The following is a 20,998-nucleotide window of genomic DNA, read 5'->3' as shown; positions in this document are numbered from 1 at the left end:
TGCTCGAGAAAATTTCGGATGAAAATTATGTCATTTCAACTCCTAACCGTCGGAACCGTTCTCAGTTATGTCATGTGAACCTGTTAAAACCGTACTACGGCCGAGAGTCTGAGGTGATTCTACCTGTGTGTTTGGCAGCTGGTGTGGGTCCTGCCTCTCAGTCTGTGACTGTGGCTGAGAGCGAGGACACAAGCACCTTTGATGAGACATTGGTTTATGGGCGGTTGAAAAACACAGAGACTCTTGGCAAGTTGGACAATCTGTTGGGTCATCTCCCCAAGTCACAACGCTCAGAGCTGACTGGGGTAATTGGTAGTTTCCCAACCTTGTTTAGTGACACACCGTCACAAACGCATCTCATTGAGCATGATATTGAATTGACTGATTCAAAACCCATTCGACAGCGTTTTTATCGGGTCTCTGCAGACAAACATCGGGTGTTGGATACAGAGTGCCGATATATGCTGGAGAATGGTATTGCAGAGCCGGCCATATCTAGCTGGGCTTCGCCGTGCATCTTGGTTCCAAAGTCCGATGGGTCAGTTCGGTTCTGTACGGATTTCCGGAAAGTTAACAACGTGACCAAACCGGATGCATTCCCTTTGCCTAGAATGGATGACTGTATTGATCAGGTTGGGTCGGCAAAATTTGTCAGCAAGTTTGATTTGTTAAAGGGATATTGGCAAGTCCCATTGTCAAAGAGAGCTCGTGAGATTTCATCATTCATTACTCCGTCGGGGCTTTATTCCTATAAAGTTATGCCATTTGGGTTACGAAATGCGCCGGCGACGTTTCAACGCCTCATGAATAGGGTGGTTGGGGACCTTGAGGGCTGTGCCGTGTATTTGGATGATTGTGTAATTTTCAGCGATACTTGGGAATCTCACATTGCTCGGATTCGCGCCCTCTTTCAGCGGTTGGCTGACGCGCGGTTAACGGTGAATCTGGCTAAATGTGAATTTGCTCGGGCGACAGTCACGTACCTTGGCCGGGTAGTCGGTCAGGGGGAGGTCCGTCCGGTACAGGCAAAAGTAATTTCTGTGGAGAATTACCCTCCTCCTGCCACTAAGAAGGACCTCATGCGCTTCTTGGGGTTAATTGGGTATTATAGGAGTTTTTGCAAAAACTTTTCATCTGTTGTAGCTCCTCTAACTGATCTTCTGAAGGATAAGGTGAAGTTCGTCTGGTCCACCCGGTGTCAGCAGGCGTTCCGGAATGCCAAAATCCTGTTGTGCTCTGCTCCGGTATTGGTAGCTCCTCGCATGGAGCAACAGTTCAAGTTGCAGGTCGATGCGAGCCATGTTGGAGCAGGTGCAGTATTGGCGCAAGCTGACAGTGGGGGGGTGGACAGGCCGGTCAGCTTCTTTTCCAAAAAATTTAATAAGCATCAGCTTAATTATTCTGTAATAGAGAAGGAAGCATTGGCACTGGTGTGGGCTTTGGTACATTTCAGTGTGTATGTGGGGTCTGGGGTACCTGTTAGAGTGGATACAGATCACAACCCACTTACATTCCTTAGCTCTCTTAAGTGTCCGAACCAAAGGCTCATTAGGTGGTCTTTGTTGTTGCAGTCCTTTGCTCTGGACATCAGGCACATTAAAGGGAAGGATAATGTGGTGGCGGATGCATTGTCTCGTGCGCCTGTTTAGAGATGTCTGTCTAACCCTTGGTGTCCTTGTTTTTGTAGAGACTGGCGTTGTGGCTCCTGGCCTGTTCTTCTCCTGACAGCCCTATTGCTAGCTGAAACACCAGGATCCAGCTGTTAAGGGGGGAGGAGGGTCCAGGTGTTGCAAGGCCAGGCTCTAAGGGTGTTTTTCACTTTGGAGTATTGTAGTAGTGTATCTAACATGTTTAAAATTATATAGTGCACTTGATTGTGAAATGTAAAATATTTTGGTTAGTGGGACATTAATCGTTGATTAACCATAGGTAGGCTACATTTGATGAAGATAGTGCACTTCATTGTAAAAGGTAACATGTTCGTGAATTTGATGTATATAGTAGATGTATGTAGGTTAAATGAGGAGTCATGGTTCCTATTGGGACCACGACTTTAAGGGGGGGGGTGTGATGCCCCACACATATGAATAGAATATGCCTGCCTGCCTGCCTAACTGTCATCCTGTAGGTGAGCCTGGGTAGGGCATCATTGGCCTGATGGCTGATGGGAGAGCACCTGGGCCCGGTGTCTCCCAGAGGCTATAAATGCCACACTCACCCCAGTTGAGGAGAGAGATCCAGAGGAGGCAGACCTGCTGCCTCAACTCCCTGCACTAGCCTCCATGTCGCTGTTCATTTATGTTTGATTATTCTTTCCATCCACACATGCACCACACCATGTATCACCCATCCATACACCACACCTACACCACTGATTCACTGACTCCACACCTCATACCTGTTTCTTCATTATGTTATAGTTCAGTTCATTTAAGTTATTGTCTAGCCTTTTATATATAATAAATACAGTTTATTATACTGTTGCGCTGTCTCCTGCCTCCCAATCTTTGTCATAGCCTGAGCCAGCTATGACACCATATTATATTGCGATATATCAGACAAATGATGAAATAAACAAATAATAGCCTAACAATAGTAGAGAACTAGTACTAAGTAACAGTACTATTACTACTTAATTTTAGTAATAGTTTAATTACAGGTCTTGCCTCAGGGTATGTTTTGTCTATAACTAAAAATACATTGCATGGATGTACCTGGGACGTATCCTCAGTGATGTATCCTGACTGGTCAACGGGGTTTCGGGTCTACCAACATTATACCCCTCAATCAGGTGACCCAGCCGGGGTTGATCAAATCCCGACTTACGTCCCAGTAGCTACCCTCGATCAGTTTATCAAGGAATGAGCAAGGCCACACAATCCGTTGCTCCGGAACTACTCTGCCGGGACTGGGAGAACCAGATTATGGCGCGTGGAAGGACTAGACTCTGTGGGTTGACTCCTGTCCGGGCCCCTCCTACGTCTCACCAGGTCCACTCCTGCTCTCACCAGGCCCAGGACCTGTGCATTGCACCAGACTCCCAGGACCAGGCACTTCATTCAGGAGTGGTGGATTATAACTACAGTACTACTTACTGTTTACAAGGCACTAAATAGTTTATCTTCTGAATCCATAGAGTATATATACTCATATGCTGTATGCCCACTGCCTATAAACCTATACTGTATTTGTGTCTTTTAATACCATGCCTGAGGGCGAGAAGCGACCGTCGCGTGCACGGCTGCACGCATCTGCCTGGGTGACAGCAGATTGCTGGGAAATCACTGGCGCTCAACATATGGAATGAATTATGTACTGGCCATATATGGAGCGTGTCTTGAGTGTACAGGGTTTGATGAGGTCAGAACAACATATGGAATGTCAGAACAGATCAGCTCCATAATAGTCCATATATGGAGATCTAAGTTTGGCAGTGTCTTGAGTTTACAGGGCTTGATGAGGGCCCAGGTAGGGCCGGGCCTTAATTTTCGGGCATGTTGAGAAATATAGTTTTTGCCGGCTTTGGGGAAGGCTCGTCTAGAGTTTAAATGGACAGGTATCAGTCAAAAGGGAGACATCGAATAGGAAGGATGGATGGGGAAGGATCAACATGGAATGTCAGAACAGGTCAGCTCCATATATGGAGATCTAAGGGTTTGAGGAAGATTTTCTCGTGTCAGCACAGATTGTGTTAACACAAAAGAAATTCAGATGACAAGAATTCGACTAAAACTAAATTAAAACTACCATTCAAAAGACTATGACTAAAACTAAAATCAAAAGTTTGCTGTCAAAATCAACACTTCTACCTCCACTTCCTGAACCGACAGTTGCTTCTTCATGTGAATGGCTGCCCTCTTCTTAGTCAAATGGTTTTGGGTTTGGTCCTTAGCCTCCAGCATGGCCTTCTTCAGCCTCTCGTACTCCTTGGCCAGCTCGTCCGACAGGCTGATCCTCTCAAAGATCGTGGTCCTCTCTTTGGGATTCATCATGGCGATGGACTCCACCGCTCCCTAGCGGAGACAGACACAATGCAGAATGATGAGGTCATTTAGGGAGTAACATATTATTTGTAATAAACTAGAGCGGTGCCCGTTGACGCCTCTACTTGGAACGATGCAAGTTGGAAATGCATTCCCCACCCAGATATTATGTCTGTGTTCCTTTTATGCCCATATATGGAGTTATTTGTCTATGCACACGTCAGAATGATGTCAGAACAGGCCAGCTCCATATATGAACACTAGTTCTTTGTCAGGGCTCCAACGGTCACAGCTCTAGTTTGACAAATAAACCCATGTTAAAGAAATCTATAGTCTATTTATCAATTACATTGCGATGTGGCTATCATTTAACAAAAAAAAAAGAAAAGAAACACTCACACTTATGTTCTGTCTCAAACCTAATAAATGTTTTTTTCTGAATGAGCAAGTCATTCTGAATACAAGTGGAATAAATCTGTCCATGTAAACGCATCCATTGTCTTACATCACATCATCTTTTTGTTATGGTTTCCTTCAACCTTCATAGATTAATTCACCACTTCCCAGAAGAAAACATTCTAAATTGAATGATTGTGAGAAAGAAATAACACAATCCAACCAGTAAGTAAGCACTGTCAATCTGTTGTCCTGATTGTGGTTCCTACTTAGAATGGCATCGGGATTGGGATCCTGTGGGTTCTGCAGGAGCGGGCAATTTTTGAGTTTTGAAGTAGATGTCATGATGAATGCATTGAAATCAATGAGAGACGTCGAGTGGAAAAGTGAATGAATAAACAATATCTTTGAAAGATTGTCACCTTTATAAAATAATCGGTTCTGTGACAAAGAAGAAGTCATATAACACATACACATTGTTTTCCCATCTCTTGTTTTTTAATGTGCAGACTATACCATTTGAAGCAACTAAAGAGCACAGATAAATATTCTGGCTGGGCAGTATGGGCTGTCAGTGCAACACTGTATATTAGTGACAGTATAAATGAGAGTATAACGGAGAAATAGAAAATCACTTCAAAATGTTATCATCGACAGCCAATCAAATCTAAATATTGACTGATCATTGACTGATCAGAAGGTAGCCCACTGTGTCTCTGTCTGTGGTGCTGAAATTGTCAGTTCATGCCCCATTGCTGCCTTTGTTTTAGTATAAACATCAGAACAATATAAATTATACAGACGTCATGACTCGAGAGACAAGACTCATGGCGTAATTTAAATCAAATCACATTCACAATGATCTATTGTCTGATAACGAATAATTTTCGATTGAGTTGAGTGCAATGTCAATATCAAAGCAACTCAACTGTTGCACATCAGGTAAAACCTTATCTAAACCTAATTTATACTCCGTTGTAGGATGGGTCGTTAAGCTGTATCAACAATGGTATCAGCAACAATACAACTTAAGGGCAGTCCATACTCTCTCCGACCACCGAACTTTTCGTCAGAAAGATCAGACTTTAATTTCTTCTCCGAAGTAGAGTTCGGAGAGTCACATCATATGGGAGTGCAGCTTTCAGAACAAAAATTCGGAGGAATGCGTTTCAGAAGTTGCGAGTGACGTCATGTTGTAGTTGTACCGGAGCTTTCCGACGAAAAGTTTGATGGTCGTAGATAGTATGGACTGCCCTTTAATGATCCCCATCCCTATCAGATTTTTAGCAGCGCTTTTTCGACTCGTCATGTCACCTTCACATAAAATGATTGAAACTGTAATTAAATTGTTGAAAATATAAATCAAATTAAAATTAAAATGCTAAAAATGTAGTTTTTGTATATACCCTCAGAAAAGAACATGTGCACGCCCACGGTGCAAACTGCACTGCATTCTTTCTGGGGGAAATCCATGGGTTCACAATACTGTATTTCTGGGTCAAGTGTGACACCAAGTGGTTACATTCAGTATTAATTGGTCAGATCCAACGGGTCAAAACCAATATGTAAGTGTATACACAGTGTAGACCAACATGCATACAGTACAGTACATACGTAGCAGAGTGGGTGCTCACAGCCTCAGCCTGATGGCCTCAAAAGTCTAATATCTCCCCGCAAGCCATAGGCAATTGCCTTTGGCTTAGTCGTTCAGATGTTGCCCTTTAACGTGAGAGACCTGTGTTCGATTCCGGGGTGTTACACATACATACATATAGACTGACAGTACATACATACTAGTAACATAAGAAGCAAAGAAAATCCATTATGTTTTGTATGGACAGAAAGATGGTATTTGAGTGAGACAAACGACTCATGTCATGTCATGCTTACCTGGAATACGAGGCAGTTCCTGGTCTTTGTGAATATGCCAATCCTCTGTAGCTCCTCTAAGTATTTGGCCAGTGTCACAGGCGAGTCGTTGATGTGATACACAGAGGAGTTACCTGGACAACACATTGTACGGCAGTCAGACAGGCCCCCCAGCATTGTTTAAAGAAATAAAAATAATAATAATAATAATAATAATAATAGTAATAGTAATAGTACAATTAACAATTTAGGCATTTAGCAGACGCTCTTGATTCAGAGCGACTTACATTTAAGCAAAAACAAAAGCATGGCATACATCACATATATAAAAAGTAGTTTAGTAATAGTAATACTAATAATCAAAAAAACATTTGGTTCCTGACCAGGCCTGGTGGAGGCCTGTGCCCTGAGGGGCACTTTTTTTAAACATATTATACCTGTAATATAGCAACGTCGGTCAGGAACAATGAGGGATCCATTTTAATGTCAATGAACCTAAAACAGAGAACCAGCCTACACCTAAAATACCCCAAATAGGCTGAATCAGCCGTTAATCCCACGTATGTACCTGGATACCCCAGAAAGAGAAAGCGTTTGAAGGAATGTTTTTGCTTTGTGGAAGACATCTAAAATGAGCTTTTTTGACAATCTATCATCAAGATTCATACTGAAAACTGAGGAATAATAATGGCTGTGCTACACCATGATATATTGACACTGGTCTGGTGTGCTGATCTGGCACTCTGCCTTTGACTCCATACTCATACTGCATTGAATGCCAGTGATGCATCAAGGATGGGATGCAATACTGTTCTGTAACGTTGTTGAAGTAGGACTCATAAAATGTCCCTGACTCCCTGTGGGACCCATCTAAAAGACCACCCCTGGGTCCCGGGACTAACACACTTAGTTCTGAATCTAAAAACAGACCTGGTTAACGTTAGTACAGTGGTTTTCAACCAGTGGTCCGGGGACCACCAGTGGTCCTTGAGGGGGTTCCAGGTGGTCCCCAGCTAATGATGGAGAGTTGGTAACCATATGGAGCCTTATAGATCTTTAACTCTTGAGAGTTGTCATCAAATGGTGGTACGTGGCTCAAATGCAGAATAAATAATGGGTCTTGATATGAAAAGGGTTGAAAACCACTGCGTTAATAGATTTACCAAATTAGGAAAAAAATTAAGCTCACCTAAGATACTCCGGCAGAAGTTGAGCTCCCCATCATCATGAGAGGAGATCACCATGGTGACGCGGGCTGTGTTGGACACGGGCCGTCTTATGCTGGCCCCGTGGATCAGGTCCTTGGTGTGTTTCACCCGGAGAGAGGTCACCCGCTCAGCCATCACAAAGCCCAGGGCATCCATCACATTGGACTTGCCTAAAAAAGCAGGGGGTCATCATGATCAATAAGGCTTGACTCATTTTGATACAGAGACAGTCATGGCGGCAAGACGAAGGGCTCTATTTCCGTCCATGCTAAACCCCTTATCCCTAAACTTCTTTGCCTTTTTTACTGTTTTGAAAAACATTTTTGAACAGATCAACTAGCCGATCTACATCGGCACGTTGTGGGCTTGTAGATTGGCTATTTTAACTACTAAAAAAAAATCTAAAAAGTAAAAAAGGCAAAGTAGTTTGGGGATAAGGGGTTTACATAGACGAAAATAGAGCCCTGACTGTTCAGGAGGAGAAAAACAGATGTTTTTTAATCCAAAATGAGTTAATAACACAGGCAGACTCTTCACATACTGTACCTAGAGCATGTCTGAAATAAATGTCACAGCTGAAATCGACATGTAAATATGAAATAAATGCCTAAACATGTAGCTAGGTGTAATGTTATGAGTCCACAGACAGAAGTGAACCTTTCAGGCCTCTTTTCTCAACTTGCTGTTTCTCTGTAAGACATTCCTCTATAAGCCATATCTCCATAACTGGTGTGTCAAACTGAACAACCAATATGTTGATTTGAAACTATGATTCCCTGCTTTCATATGCAAAAACTAAAATTAAAAAAATCCAATGACCTCCTGGGGGTTAAGTTTGTTCATTATGCCCGTCCGTACAGATAAAATGTGTCCGTGGCAAAGTCTTGTCTGTGGCAAATGTTTTATTTTTATTCATTATAATGTTCTTGTATTTTGATCATAAGACCCAATTATTGAATGTCAATGTATAACACTGATTTACTAGGTATTCAATGTAATGGGTCCCAGGAACCAGGGGTGGTCTTTCAGATGGGTCCCAGGGACATTTCATGAGAATTACTTCAACGACGTTAGAGTGCAGTACTGAGTACAGTATTGCATCCCATTCCCAGGACCCCTAGAGGGTGACATGATTGCGTCCTTTCTCAATGTTGTGAGTCTAAGGATGCAGGATGTTTGCATCACTGGGCATATTAGGAGTCCCATTAGTACTAGTGGTTCTCAAATGCTTTATTTGCAAAGACTTCCTTAACTCTGAGAGTGTACAAATGGAACCAAATGGACCCATTTGGTTCCATTTGTACACTATCAGAGTTACAGACCTGTTATGGTCATTCAGTGCAATCTCTATCTCTTCATGTGTATTATTGCCCAATGGCCACTCATTTCTGCATGTCCGCAGCAAAAATGGAATGGAAATTACATGGAAATTTTAGGTCACGATTTACCAATCAAAGTGGATCTCCATGAAAGGGTTGAGAACGATTGAGATTGAGAAAAGACTGCAAAAGCATAATATAACCATTCCTCCACTTATCTATGTTATAGTTAGTTAGTTAGTAGTTCAGTGGTTTTCAACCAGTGGTCCAGGGACCGGCTTCCTGGACCTTTTCGGTCACCTCACCACCGAAAATCCAGACTCTGAATGAGGGGGTTGCAAAATGGACGTATCGGTCCAAAACCATTTGGTTTCATTTTTACAATCTCAAGAGTTACAATTATTGTATCTGTATTGCTAACTATGAACTATGGTTCACATGACGCTGTACTGTCATGATGATAATCATGACAGTCATGTTTCAGGGCTACTGTATTACTTAATTTACAAGAACTCGTTTGCCTGTCATCTCTACTAATGGTACCAACATCAATACAGCATGGAATTGTGGACAAAATCTTATCCAAGAAAGACAGCAAAAAAACATTCAAAGTTGTGGCTCTGAGAGCGGCTAAATGTCATCAAATGGTGGTCTGTGACTCAAATTTCCAATAAATAATGGACCTCGATATGAAACAGGTTGAAAAACACTGAGTTGGTTGAACCATCGGATTTACATGCGGTCCCGGGTTGATAAATTACAGCCGAAATGGCGGCAGCCGGCCGGCATGGTCAATCAACAGTAAAAAGCTAATATATTAGTTGACAATAACAACCACAAATGCACACATACCTGAGCCATTAGTGCCGATAATGCAGTTGAAGCCCTTGAACGGGCCAACGATGTGCTTCCCTCGCCATGACTTGAAGTCTTCCAGTATGAGAACTTTTATCATCAGAGAGCCTGCGGCTGCCATCTTCTTCAAGTTCTCTCTTCGGGCTGAATGAATTGACCTTACCTTTAAGATGAACAGTGTGGCCGCACGAGAGGGGCGTTACTTGCCCGGAAAGAACAGAGTTATAAGCTAACCACGCCTATACCTACGCTATATTAGACGCTTTGTTGGTTTGTAGATCAGTTCTTTTTTTTGGCGAGCGAGACCGTTTTACCACGGATTATACATTTTAGGTTTATTGGTTGGGTGGGTGGTACAACAACAACGCGCCTTAATTCCTCACTTTCTTGACGTAAAATTATTGTATTAAAACAATTATAATAATATTATACATACAGTACACCTATTTTCATTCTTGAAAAGATGTATAGAAACTCCCAAAATATGTCAGCAACCTTTTGTGAGTTTAATTGTAGTTTTTATGGTTTGACATTATAATGCTTGGATTGGATTTCGTTTTTCTGGGGTTTAGGTCGGACCAATGTCATGTTACCTCCCCACCACCAGTGCTATGGGGCTCCTTCCCTGCTCTGTCTCTACAGACAGTGTATGTGGAAAATCTGTAACATACTGATATACAGACCTTTTCATATCAAGGTCCATTATTTCTTTGGCATTTAAGCCACAGACCACCATGAGATTTAGGTCTGGAAGTGAAAAACGACAAGTTCAGCCTCTCAGACCCAAAATATTTTCATGCTGCATTGATGTTGGTATCACTATCATAGGAGAGATAACAGGCATAACAAGTCTTCTACATTCTCTAAATGTGTAGACTTAATTAAGACAAGTAATGTCAAGGTGGACCCTCTTGTAAACAAGTGTAATGCTTCCACTCGTCCACAACTGTTAATAAATATTTCAATCAATCAATGGTTTCAGGGGTCCATTTGGTTTCATTTTACACGCTCAAGAGAGTTAAATATCTATAAGAGTCCGATTGGTTACCAACTCTCCATCATTTAGCTGGGGACCACCTGGAACCCCCTCAAGGACCACTGGTTGACAACCACTGATATACAGGGCTGCCAAGCAACACTCCTGGATCTCCTGCATTGTCATTTCTCCTGGAGTTCTCTTCTCCTGGATTTGGTATCAAAGTTCCCATTCCAAATTCACCAGAACACATGAGGAACTTACATCTACTATGTTAAAAAGGCTGCACTAATAACTTTGGGGCTAGAGTCTGAATGGACAGGTATTAAGTCAAAAGGGAGACATTTATGCCAGGTGGGGCGTGAATGTGTGCGTGAATGAGTAAGTAATGCACAATCTATGTAAATCTATGGAATGCGTCACTCACGAGGCGTGACGGACTGACTGACGTGAGGCGTGACTGACTGACATGAAATGCAGATTTTCATTGTAAACTGCGACCTACAGTCGCAATGAATGGTTATAAAATATAGGTCTTACATTGCTTCAGTAATCAAATACATTTCTGTAGGCCTATACTTTTTGTATTTTAATGGCTGAAACTGTACCCATCATTTTCCAATGCTAAAAGGAAGCCTGATAACTCCCAAAATTCATCATAACACAGGAAATTACATAATCTGTTAAAAAGTTTCTGGGGCCTGGGCTGGCCTAGCGGTCCAGGCACCTCGGCTGGACCGTAAAGCTGTAAAGTTTTTCATGTGTCTATGAGGTGACAGTACTTCATTAGACACCCTGGAGTCGTTTTTATGTGTGTATTAAGGTGTAATAACTTTGTATTTAGGGTTTCTTCCTGGAGGCTGAACCCTTGACAGTCAAACGGGCCAATGAAATAAACAGTAATATAGTGACACCACACTATCAGCCCCACACTATCAGTCCCTCCCTCTGCTATTTTCTGAAGATTTGTATACATTTCAAAACTCGAAATGGGACATTCTGCATAATGAGTACTTTTACTTTTGGTACTTTAAGTACATTTTGATGCCAATACTTTTACATTTACCCAAGTAGATTTTGGAAAAAAATTGAGTACTTTTTTCACCACTGCCCAGAATACACCTTTTTGTTTTTTAATCTTTATTGCTTCAATTTAAATCATTCAAAGCCTACAGGTAGGGTTTTAGATGCTTCAATAGGGATGATCATTCATAGCGTACATTAGGTTTTAGATGCTTCAATATGGATGGTCGCGGACATGTTCCATGAGGTGTTTCAGGGCCAGCCAAGTCTCGCTGGCGGTGGGAATAATCTGATTGGCTGGCAGGATGAACCCATAGCGTCCGGTGTCTCTCAGCTCAAAGGCATAGGAGTACTTGATGCCCAGGTTGTAAGACCAGTCAATACTGCCACCACTGGCTTGATCTGAAATAATGGAGGAGAGAAAGGAAGAGGATTAGACGTTTCTATTCAGGGTACGTTTGGAGATTCCCACTGAGGGCACTGGTGTGGCCTCTTGTCGTCCGTTTATTCAGTGCACTCTGTGCGTTGTCGTTTGAAAGTCTAGTGCGCTGCGCCCCGGGTTGTGCTGAGTGCCTGCACTGACCGACCCTATACTCAGAAGTTGGGGTTGTTCAGTGTGAGTGTGTCACTGTGGTGTCTCAAGCGCTCCCTGGGAACCATACAACAAGTGTTCATTTAACACATTCATTTAAAACGCCCAGATTTAACTGGTCGTTCGTAAATAAGCCACACTTGCGACGGTGCGCTCTGTGATGTGACCGGCCACATTCCCGGTGCGCATACTGTATCAGAACGCACCCTTAATGTCCTATGAGGTACATTGAGAGTTTCCCTGCTTATGAGATGTCATGTGATGTGATCTAGCTTGCCCACTTAGCATATTGATTGATCTAATTATCTACGCACCTTCTGTACCTATACCTACCCATCTGACTTACACTGTACCTATCTAGCTATAATTTTCTTTGTTTAGTTTTTGCAATTCCAAAGCAGTGACTTTGGAGCAGAGTCTTCAACTCTTCGTGATTTGAGTAACTCAATGCGGTATAAAGTTCCATCTATTCTAGACAGAAACTACTTACAGATGATGTTGCAGATGCTTCCAACCTTGTATCGGGTGCCATAGAGGGAAGTGAGTTTCTGAACTGCTGCCCTGCCAACGGAGTCCTACAGGAGAACAATAAGGTTTGGGAGGAATGCATTGCAGAGGACATTAGAATGTATATTTTCGTTTGTTGGAAGCCAAATGGCCATAGCTTGGTCAAAATGTTCATGAACATTCATTCAGCAGGCATGCAGTATATGCAACCTGTACCCAAGCAGTAGCAGCTTAGTGACAAATGGAGAAGCAAAGAACAATAGCTAGGTGAAAGCTACTGTACAATGACAATGATGTCCAACTTTAAAAACAGGCTGCCATACATTACAGTGGAGAAGATGTATAGTACATTGTACAGTATGTTGTTCTTACCAGCTCAGGCTGGTCAGGAACAGCTTTGCAGGAGTAACCATAGGGGTACATGAGCAGCTGGGAGTAGGCATGGACAGAGATGAAGGCCTTGAAGTTTCCATGGTTCTTTACCAGGTTGACCATATTTTTCACCTCGATCTCAGAGTGGGCAGACGGGCCGTGGTAAGCCTCGGAGCAGGGGTTCCGACTGGCACCGGGACCTGGTTGTGGCGAACCAGAATCGGGATCACAATATGAACTGGATTCAGAATCATAAAACATTTCCTGTGCCATGTATGAGTTCACAAAAGGAATTTAATTTGTGTCTCATTTAAATTGTGCATGTTGGATTATTGAAGTAGACTATACCACTGGTTCCCAAACACTGAGTCTGGACCCATTTGTGGGTCGCGGACACATTTTCCCACATTAACCTTTAATTATTCTTATTTCAAAACATTTTCAAAAAACATTTACAAAAAAGCAAATATGTTCATGAATTCAATGATTTTCTTTACAGTAATTTCATGAAGAAATACAAGAAAAATCTAAGCAATTCCGTAAATTTGAAAACAAAATAATGTCTAAGAAAATAGCCGATGCATTCTGAGCTTGTAGATCTGCTATTTTCATTAGTTTGGGTCACGGGCAAACGTCTAATTTCTCTTTTGGGTCTACAGCTAAAAGGTTTGGGAAACAAAAAATACACATTAAGTGGTTGGGGCAATATTGATAAATGAATGAAGCCTATTCAGTGTGGTGTACCTATAGTAGGCTACTATTGCAATCAGCATTTGCTAGACTATAGTGATACCGGTAACTCACTATAAACAATAAATGCCGAATATTCATCAATGCACATACAAGTTTCACATATGGTATACAACAATTTGCAACTCAAGACATATAGATCAGATGCATTATATGTACACACACGCGCGAGCACACTCACAGACACTCACGCAAGCACGCACGCACGCACGCACGCACAAAAATAAATACAGTACATAAACATGCATGCACACGCAAAAATAAATACAGTACATAAACATGCAATCATTTTTAAACCACCTCTGCATGATTTTCAAATTTGGTAAAAATGTAATTTTATGTAAGTGATTGTGTTGTACCAACCACCAAAGCCTGCATCCCAGTTCCTGTTGGGATCCACTCCAACGCAATAGGAGCCAGAGTTCTTGGAGCGGGTCTTGCGCCACATGCGGTCCTACACATCACATGACACATTTTCATTAGTCAAGTTCTACATCTTCTCTGGCATGTAAATTCCCTGTTCACCTCTTGAACCCTAGTGACACTACCAGCAAGACGCCTAAGGGCGAGAAGCGTGCAAGCATCCGCCTCGTTGACGGCAGACTGCTGGGCGAGCGCTGGCGCTTTGGCATGGGGGGTCAGATCAACATGGAATTAATTCTGTACTGGCCATATAAGGAGAATGTCTTGAGTGTACAAGGTTTGATGAGGTCAGATCAACATATGGAATGTCAGAACAGGTCAGCTCCACTCAAGACATTCTCTTGAGTGTACAGGGTTAGATGAGGGCCGGGCCTTAATTTTCGGGCCTGTTGAGAACTCAAATTTTCGCCGGCTGCCAGGCGCAGCTGCACTAATAACTTTGGGGCAGGCCCGTCTAGAGTTTGAATGGACAGGTATCAGTCAAAAGAGGAAGGGTCGGAATGTCAGAACAGGTACACATATCCATATATGGAGATCTAAGGGTTTGAGGTTTGAGGTCAGATGTAGAGTTGCTGGCCAACATTGATGACATCAGGGATCTCCATATATGGGCTTAATTGCGACAGCAGTTCGCATTTACTATGACATAAGGGATCTCCATCCCTGATGATGTCACATGATGTCATGAGACCTGGGCACCATATGGGAGCATTCCCATGTATGGGGATTTTGAGTGACTGACTGACAGGAAATTAAATACATGGTGGTTGAAGGTGGTTGCACACTGGGTGCGTTTTTCGGAAAACCGACGGAAAAACGCCACTAAAAGTCCGAAATCGCGTCCGGTGTGCAGGGACCTTTAGGTCATTCTTTTTTGGAAAAACAGTCTTGAGAGAATAAAGGCCTATTCATAGTCAGTTTGACGTCATATTGTAGTTTTCGGTGGTCACCTCTTCACCTAAAACTGGACTATGAATAGGCCTTAAGTAACACCAAATACCGTAGTACTGGTGTGTTGTCGATTCGGCCAATATGCCTGAATGAGTCATCATAGTGTTGGAGTGCCGATTGGCCATTGTACCCGTCCCTTTCATGCCCATATATGGAGATCCCTGCCCGCCCTCCCATAAGCCAATTTCAATATAGGTCCTAGGATATATATTATTTCTTTTATTATTATCTTATGTATGTCTTGAGTGTCATGTAACCTACGTTGCTGTGCGTGTAAGCATATCCATCAGGATTAGCGAAGATGAGAAGGTATACGTCCATGTTGTTCAACAGAGAGGTGATGGAGGAGTCACTGCTGTAGTCAGTGGCAATCTGGATGGAAACAACATGGGTGGTTATTCTATTTTCGTTTGTTAGTGATCATTGTGAATTATTTTACAATACATTCTCAAGCCCAAATTACACACTTGGACATGTAGAAACCTAAACTAGAAAAGGAAAAGATTACATAATCTGTAGCTACCAGTAGATATAATATTTCTCCAAAATGTTCATTTTTCTGAAAATTATTTTTATTCTTTATTTTTCAGGAAACAAAGCAATACTGCCTCATCAAAGTTGGTGTTGTGACTTGACTTTATATATTAAATTACTTGCATGAGAGGGGGAGAGGTGGATACTTTTGTTTTGTTTTAACCAACACACACAGACATAAAGGGTGTTTTCTTTTTTTTCTTTTTTATAAATCACTGCTGATTTATGAAAAAGAAAATTGAGTTAGGTGGTTTCCTACCGACAGCAACGCTATAATATTTTATGACTGTGAAAGTGCGAGGGAACAGTTACACCATTTGGGCCCTACATAACCATATTTTCCATAGTGTCAATTAGAGTGAATAAAACACTGTAAACACCCCAAGGTTCACAGTTCAAACACGGTGTGTGTGAATGTGTGTGTGAATGGGTGAATGTAATGCTCAATCTATGTAAAGCGCACAAGGCACTATATAAATGCACCATTTACCATTTACCCTAAAAGCATCATGTATTATATGAGTTATATTTACTTAAGTATTTCCTGTTTATTGAATTGGTCCTCCCATTCACCTTGTTGGCAGTCCAGATCCCAGTAGCCTGAGACACCCACTCCCTGGCGTGGATTCCAGTGTCAATCCAAATGGCAGGACGCTTTGTGCCACCAGTGCTGAACTGTACAGACAGAGAGAGAGATTGTACTGATAGTTTGATTGTGTGTGTGTGTGTGTGTGTGTGTGTGTGTGTGTGTGTGTGTGTGTGTGTGTGTGTGTGTGTGTGTGCGTGTGTGCATGTGTGCGTGTGTGTGTTTGTGTGTGTACATTGTTGTGTACAGTATAATCCCATGCAGCAAACTGGAATAATTGTCAAATTCCATGAGGCTGGAATTCAAATCAAATCAAAACAATTTCCCTCGATGATACATAATTATGTATCTTTATACGCGTAAGTACATATGTTTAACATACACATATTTATTTTGTGCACGCAGTTTACTGGTGCTCTATCTCTCTATCTCTCACACACACACACACACACACACACACACACACACACACACACACACACACACACACACACACACACACACACACACACACACACACACACACACACACACACACACACACACACACACACACACACAGTCTCATGCAGACATGCACCCATAGACGCAAGCACACACGCATGCATACACAGAAGTTACAGTTCAGGCAGTAGACACACACAACATTTTCTCTAGTCTAGCCCAGCATAGATCTGTGGTCATCTCCTACCTTGAGCACATGCATAGGCCAGTAGATGTGTAGTGGTCTCCTACCTTAAGCACATACATAGGCCAGTAGATGTGTAGTGGTCTCCTACCTTAAGCACATACATAGGCCAGTAGATGTGTAGTGGTCTCCTACCTTAAGCACATACATAGGCCTGTTCTCGTAGCTTCTCCCGATCTCCTCCTTGGTCACCAGGTTAGGATGCTCAGCCACCAGCGTGTCCATCCAACTGTAGATCTGCATGGGACAAGCCCGGGGGAGGAGGTATTACAAGAGAGACGGTCTTCAACAGGGCGTCTGGGACTAGGACGTTTTTTCTTCTTTTTATATGAACCACTTGAAACCTCCGTATTCTGAGGAGAACTTTAGCCAACAATTGCTGATCTACAAGCTCACAGTGCTTGGCGCTGTGAGGCGTTGTGAGCTTGTAAATCGGCCATCTTCAGCAAAGAGGTTAGGTGCGTGTGTGCGTTAGTGTGCGTGTAGAAGTGCACGTGTGTACATGCATGTGTGTTTACATACAGTCTCCAGAGGGTGGTATGCTCCAAAGTTCAAGCTGCGGGAGCTGCGTTCCATCATCTGGTTCTTCTCCATCTCTGCCCTCTCCTCATCGAGCACCTCCTACACATCACACATACAGTCACCAACATATTCATAATGACTCTGTTGTAAATTAACGGGCTTACTGTAATAGTGGAATTCACCTTTTGTCAAGTCCCGCCCGTGGTTCTGCCCCTCTTCGCACGCATTGGTTGCCTTTCTCTTCATCCACTACTATTGAAATAACGTGTATTTCAGTTGCTTCGTATTGATAGTCTGTGCATTCTGCATGATTTTAAACTTGGTGTCAGTAAAAAGGAACACCACAGGGGAAGCATGGTGACTGGGCATGTCATGTTTGTTTTTAGTTTTTTCCCCAAAAATATGTTTTAGCAAATTCAATATAAACAAGGCGGAACCAGGGCGGAACAAGGCAGAATGAGCCTGCTGGTTAGTCAGTCAGGGACCAATCAGAAGGCTGACAAATTGAAAATAATAGCTGTCAACCTCATTCTTGATAGCAAATATCTCTACTGCAGTTGTTGCAGTAGTTACCAGCTAAGTGAAAATACAGGTAGCCTAAAAACATAAAATGGAACATAATGAAAGACCTGAAGGTTGCTGATGACGACAGAGAAGGGAATGTTGTGGGCATTCAGGTAAGCCTTGACAGCACTCAGACTGGAGTAGGGCACACGGATGTCAACTGGCAGCTCGGTGGAGACGGGATCCAGCCAAAAGTCCAGCTGGAAGAACAACAGGATCACAGAGGGTCAAAATATATATATACACAGTTTAAAGGACAACTTTGGGTTTGGCATTCAAACATGGGGCTAAATACGTCTTTTCTTTTTGCATAGTTGTGTCTGTACAAGTTCTGTGTATGCCTGGTTGTGTTAACCTGACTCCACCAGATGGGGGCGGTATTGAGTTCACAAGTTTGTGAAACAAGTGTGACGCAAGCTTCTTCCATAAGTGTGAGTGTGAGTGTGAGTGCGTGTGTGCGTGCAAACCATAGGGTGCAAACACACAAGTCCGATTTCAATAATAGCGAAGAAAATAATCAACAAGCTGCTGCGAGCTTGATGTGGACATCTTGAAAGTCTGTAAAGAAAATTGAGAAATTGCAGCGTAGGCCTACTGTACCTCCCAGTAGTGATCATCCTCCATAGCTTGCAGCAGTTTGATGTGTTCCTCTGTCTCCACATTGACCCTGAGAACCTGGTCCCTGGGGAACACACACATACAGCAGTGGTTCTCAGACTTTTTCATATCAAGGACCCCACAATTGACACTTATTTGCCCGGGGACCCCCATTTGAAAAGATACGCCAGGGACCCACAGAAGAGAAGATTTTTACGGCTCTAGGAGTGATTCTCAACCATTTTCATTTCAAGGACCGATCAGTTTGACATGCATTTAGGCTACAGAGTACGGACCCCCTTTTAATGGCATGTCTATCTCTGGGAAAATAACTATCACTAAAATCAATGTTAATTGAACTCTAAGAGGGTCCATTTGGTTCCATTCGTACACTCTCAGAGTTATAGAGACCCATAAGGGTCCATTTGGTCCCAAACTATCATTTAGCTGGGGTCCCTCTGGAACTCCCTCAAAGACCATTGGGGGTCCCCGAATCCCACTTTGAGAACCACTGGACTACAGCATCACCTACTGTATATGCCTTCAAAGGGACAACTAGGAACTCACTTTAACTTGACAATGACATATCCAGGGGTCATCAACATGTCCGTACACGGACAAAATGTGTCCGTAGCAAATTTTAGATTTTCTTTTTTACACACCATTATAATGTTCTTATTTTGATCATAAGACCCAATTAGTGAATGACTGTCAAGTCTCCAGGTTTTCTTCGAGGTATGACACTGATTTACTATGATATTAGTTCCCAAAGTGGGGTCCGGGGTATTTGATGGAGTTCCAGGGGGGACCCAGCTAAATGATAATTTGCAACCAAATGGACCCTTATGGGTCTGTAACTCAGACAGTGTACAAATGGAACCATTTGTACAATCTCACTCTCAGAGTTAAATTAACAGTGGTTTTACAATATAAATTGGGTTACCAGAGATAGAAATGCCATTAAATCAGGGGTCCGTGGCATAATGTGTGTGAATTTGGGGGTCCATGAAATTAATGTGTTTCGAAATCACTGCTAGAGCTGTAAAAATCCTCCCTTATCGGGTCACTGGCATATGTTCTCAAATGTCTTATTTGCAAAGACTTTACAGACCTGTTATGGTCCATCAGGACTATAGCTGTTTATGTGTTTCTGCTAATATTGTGTTTGTCCGTGGCAATAAAATGTCCACCACAAGCCAGCATGGTGATGACCCTCATTTGTTTTGGCGTGGTTGCATTATTTTTGATACATCAAGCAAAGAGAAAGGTGGGATACAGAAAAGAGGATCAGATGTGAACCTGGATCAGCTGGACTATGCCCTTAATTTAATACAGTTTGCACTCTTAGCTCTGAGCCACTGCGGGGGTAGTGAAACACTGCAGGGCATCCATAAAAACGGATTATCGTCCTGACACGTCACATGCTACTTAATGAAATGTAGTACATTTGGCCTTATATTGGTTCTTAATGGTACCCCAACATTTAGCAGCTGTCAAAAATTCCCCTAGGGTGGCTGAATACTAGAAACCAATGTAGGATGTGTTAGTTAGACACCTTTACAAACACATTGGTGAAGACATTTCTTGGTAAGAAATGTATTCCCAGATTGTATTAATTAATATCCTCTGACTATCAGGATAACCACATCAATCAAATACCTGAAACATATAACTTACCCAAAGAAGACCCTCTCACACTGGGCAGCCAGCAGAAATGCACACAACACCACAAGGCCTTTCATGTTGCCTCGTAGAATGTCCAGCCTGTTTGGGAGCCACCGGCGAGCGAAGCAGTGCCTCTTATACTGGAGTTTCCAGTGGTGGAAAGTACAGTACATTTACTTAAGTACTAGTTACTTAAGTACAATGTTGAGGTATTTGTACTTTTCTGGAGTAGGCCTATTTCCAATTGCCAGTACTTTTACTTCTACTCCACTACATCCGCAGAGGCAAATATTGCACGTTTACTCCACTACATTTATTTGAAAACTTTATAGTTACTATAGTTACTTTTTGATTTTGATTATTGTTACAAAACACACATTCCATTCCCTGAAGAAGGCAACTTGTTGCCAAAACGTTGGAAAAATAAAAGTTTTGATGGCATCGTGACTACGAGCTGTAGCGGCCTCTCTCCTTTCTCAGACAAAACACACATTAACCACTTCAGCTCTATTTTCGGCCATTTGAAAATATCCGATCTACAAGCTCACAATGTGTCGCGATTCGTGAGCTTGTAGATCGGCTATTTTCCAAAAAAAATTATTCACTCGAAAACTTGAA

At 42.4% G+C, this 20,998-nt stretch overlaps 2 protein-coding genes across 2 annotated transcripts in view; both read right to left on the bottom strand.

Moving 5' to 3' along the window:
• The window catches only part of LOC310857070 (structural maintenance of chromosomes protein 1B-like), a gene marked incomplete at both ends in the record, with an annotated part of 34,148 nt that extends 24,397 nt beyond the window's left edge, over positions 1 to 9,751 (bottom strand). The window contains 8 exons of the mRNA XM_083762684.1: positions 48 to 174; positions 984 to 1,087; positions 1,154 to 1,363; positions 1,665 to 1,740; positions 3,810 to 4,013; positions 6,270 to 6,382; positions 7,438 to 7,626; positions 9,628 to 9,751. Coding sequence (XP_083618810.1) covers positions 48 to 174; positions 984 to 1,087; positions 1,154 to 1,363; positions 1,665 to 1,740; positions 3,810 to 4,013; positions 6,270 to 6,382; positions 7,438 to 7,626; positions 9,628 to 9,751 — 1,147 coding nt within the window. The remainder of the gene's footprint in view (positions 1 to 47; positions 175 to 983; positions 1,088 to 1,153; positions 1,364 to 1,664; positions 1,741 to 3,809; positions 4,014 to 6,269; positions 6,383 to 7,437; positions 7,627 to 9,627) is intronic.
• Positions 9,752 to 11,843: 2,092 nt separating this feature from the next.
• Positions 11,844 to 20,463, bottom strand: cpa4 (carboxypeptidase A4; the record flags this gene model as incomplete). Its single annotated transcript, XM_083763038.1, has 11 exons — positions 20,393 to 20,463; positions 18,719 to 18,800; positions 18,184 to 18,318; positions 17,555 to 17,653; positions 17,168 to 17,269; positions 16,332 to 16,433; positions 15,486 to 15,596; positions 14,214 to 14,304; positions 13,101 to 13,300; positions 12,712 to 12,796; positions 11,844 to 12,031 (listed from the first exon to the last, which is right to left on the bottom strand). Exons 1-11 carry the CDS (start codon positions 20,455 to 20,457, stop codon positions 11,844 to 11,846), a joined length of 1,260 nt encoding a protein of 419 aa, XP_083619164.1. The 5' UTR covers positions 20,458 to 20,463.
• Positions 20,464 to 20,998: the final 535 nt, after the last annotated feature.

Source organism: Protomyctophum parallelum (assembly GCF_964188405.1).
Source record: "Protomyctophum parallelum genome assembly, chromosome: 4".
Classification (NCBI taxonomy): Eukaryota; Metazoa; Chordata; class Actinopteri; order Myctophiformes; family Myctophidae; genus Protomyctophum; species Protomyctophum parallelum.
The sequence above is the reverse complement of the archived record's forward strand: the minus strand, read 5'-3'. Positions and strand labels throughout refer to the sequence as shown.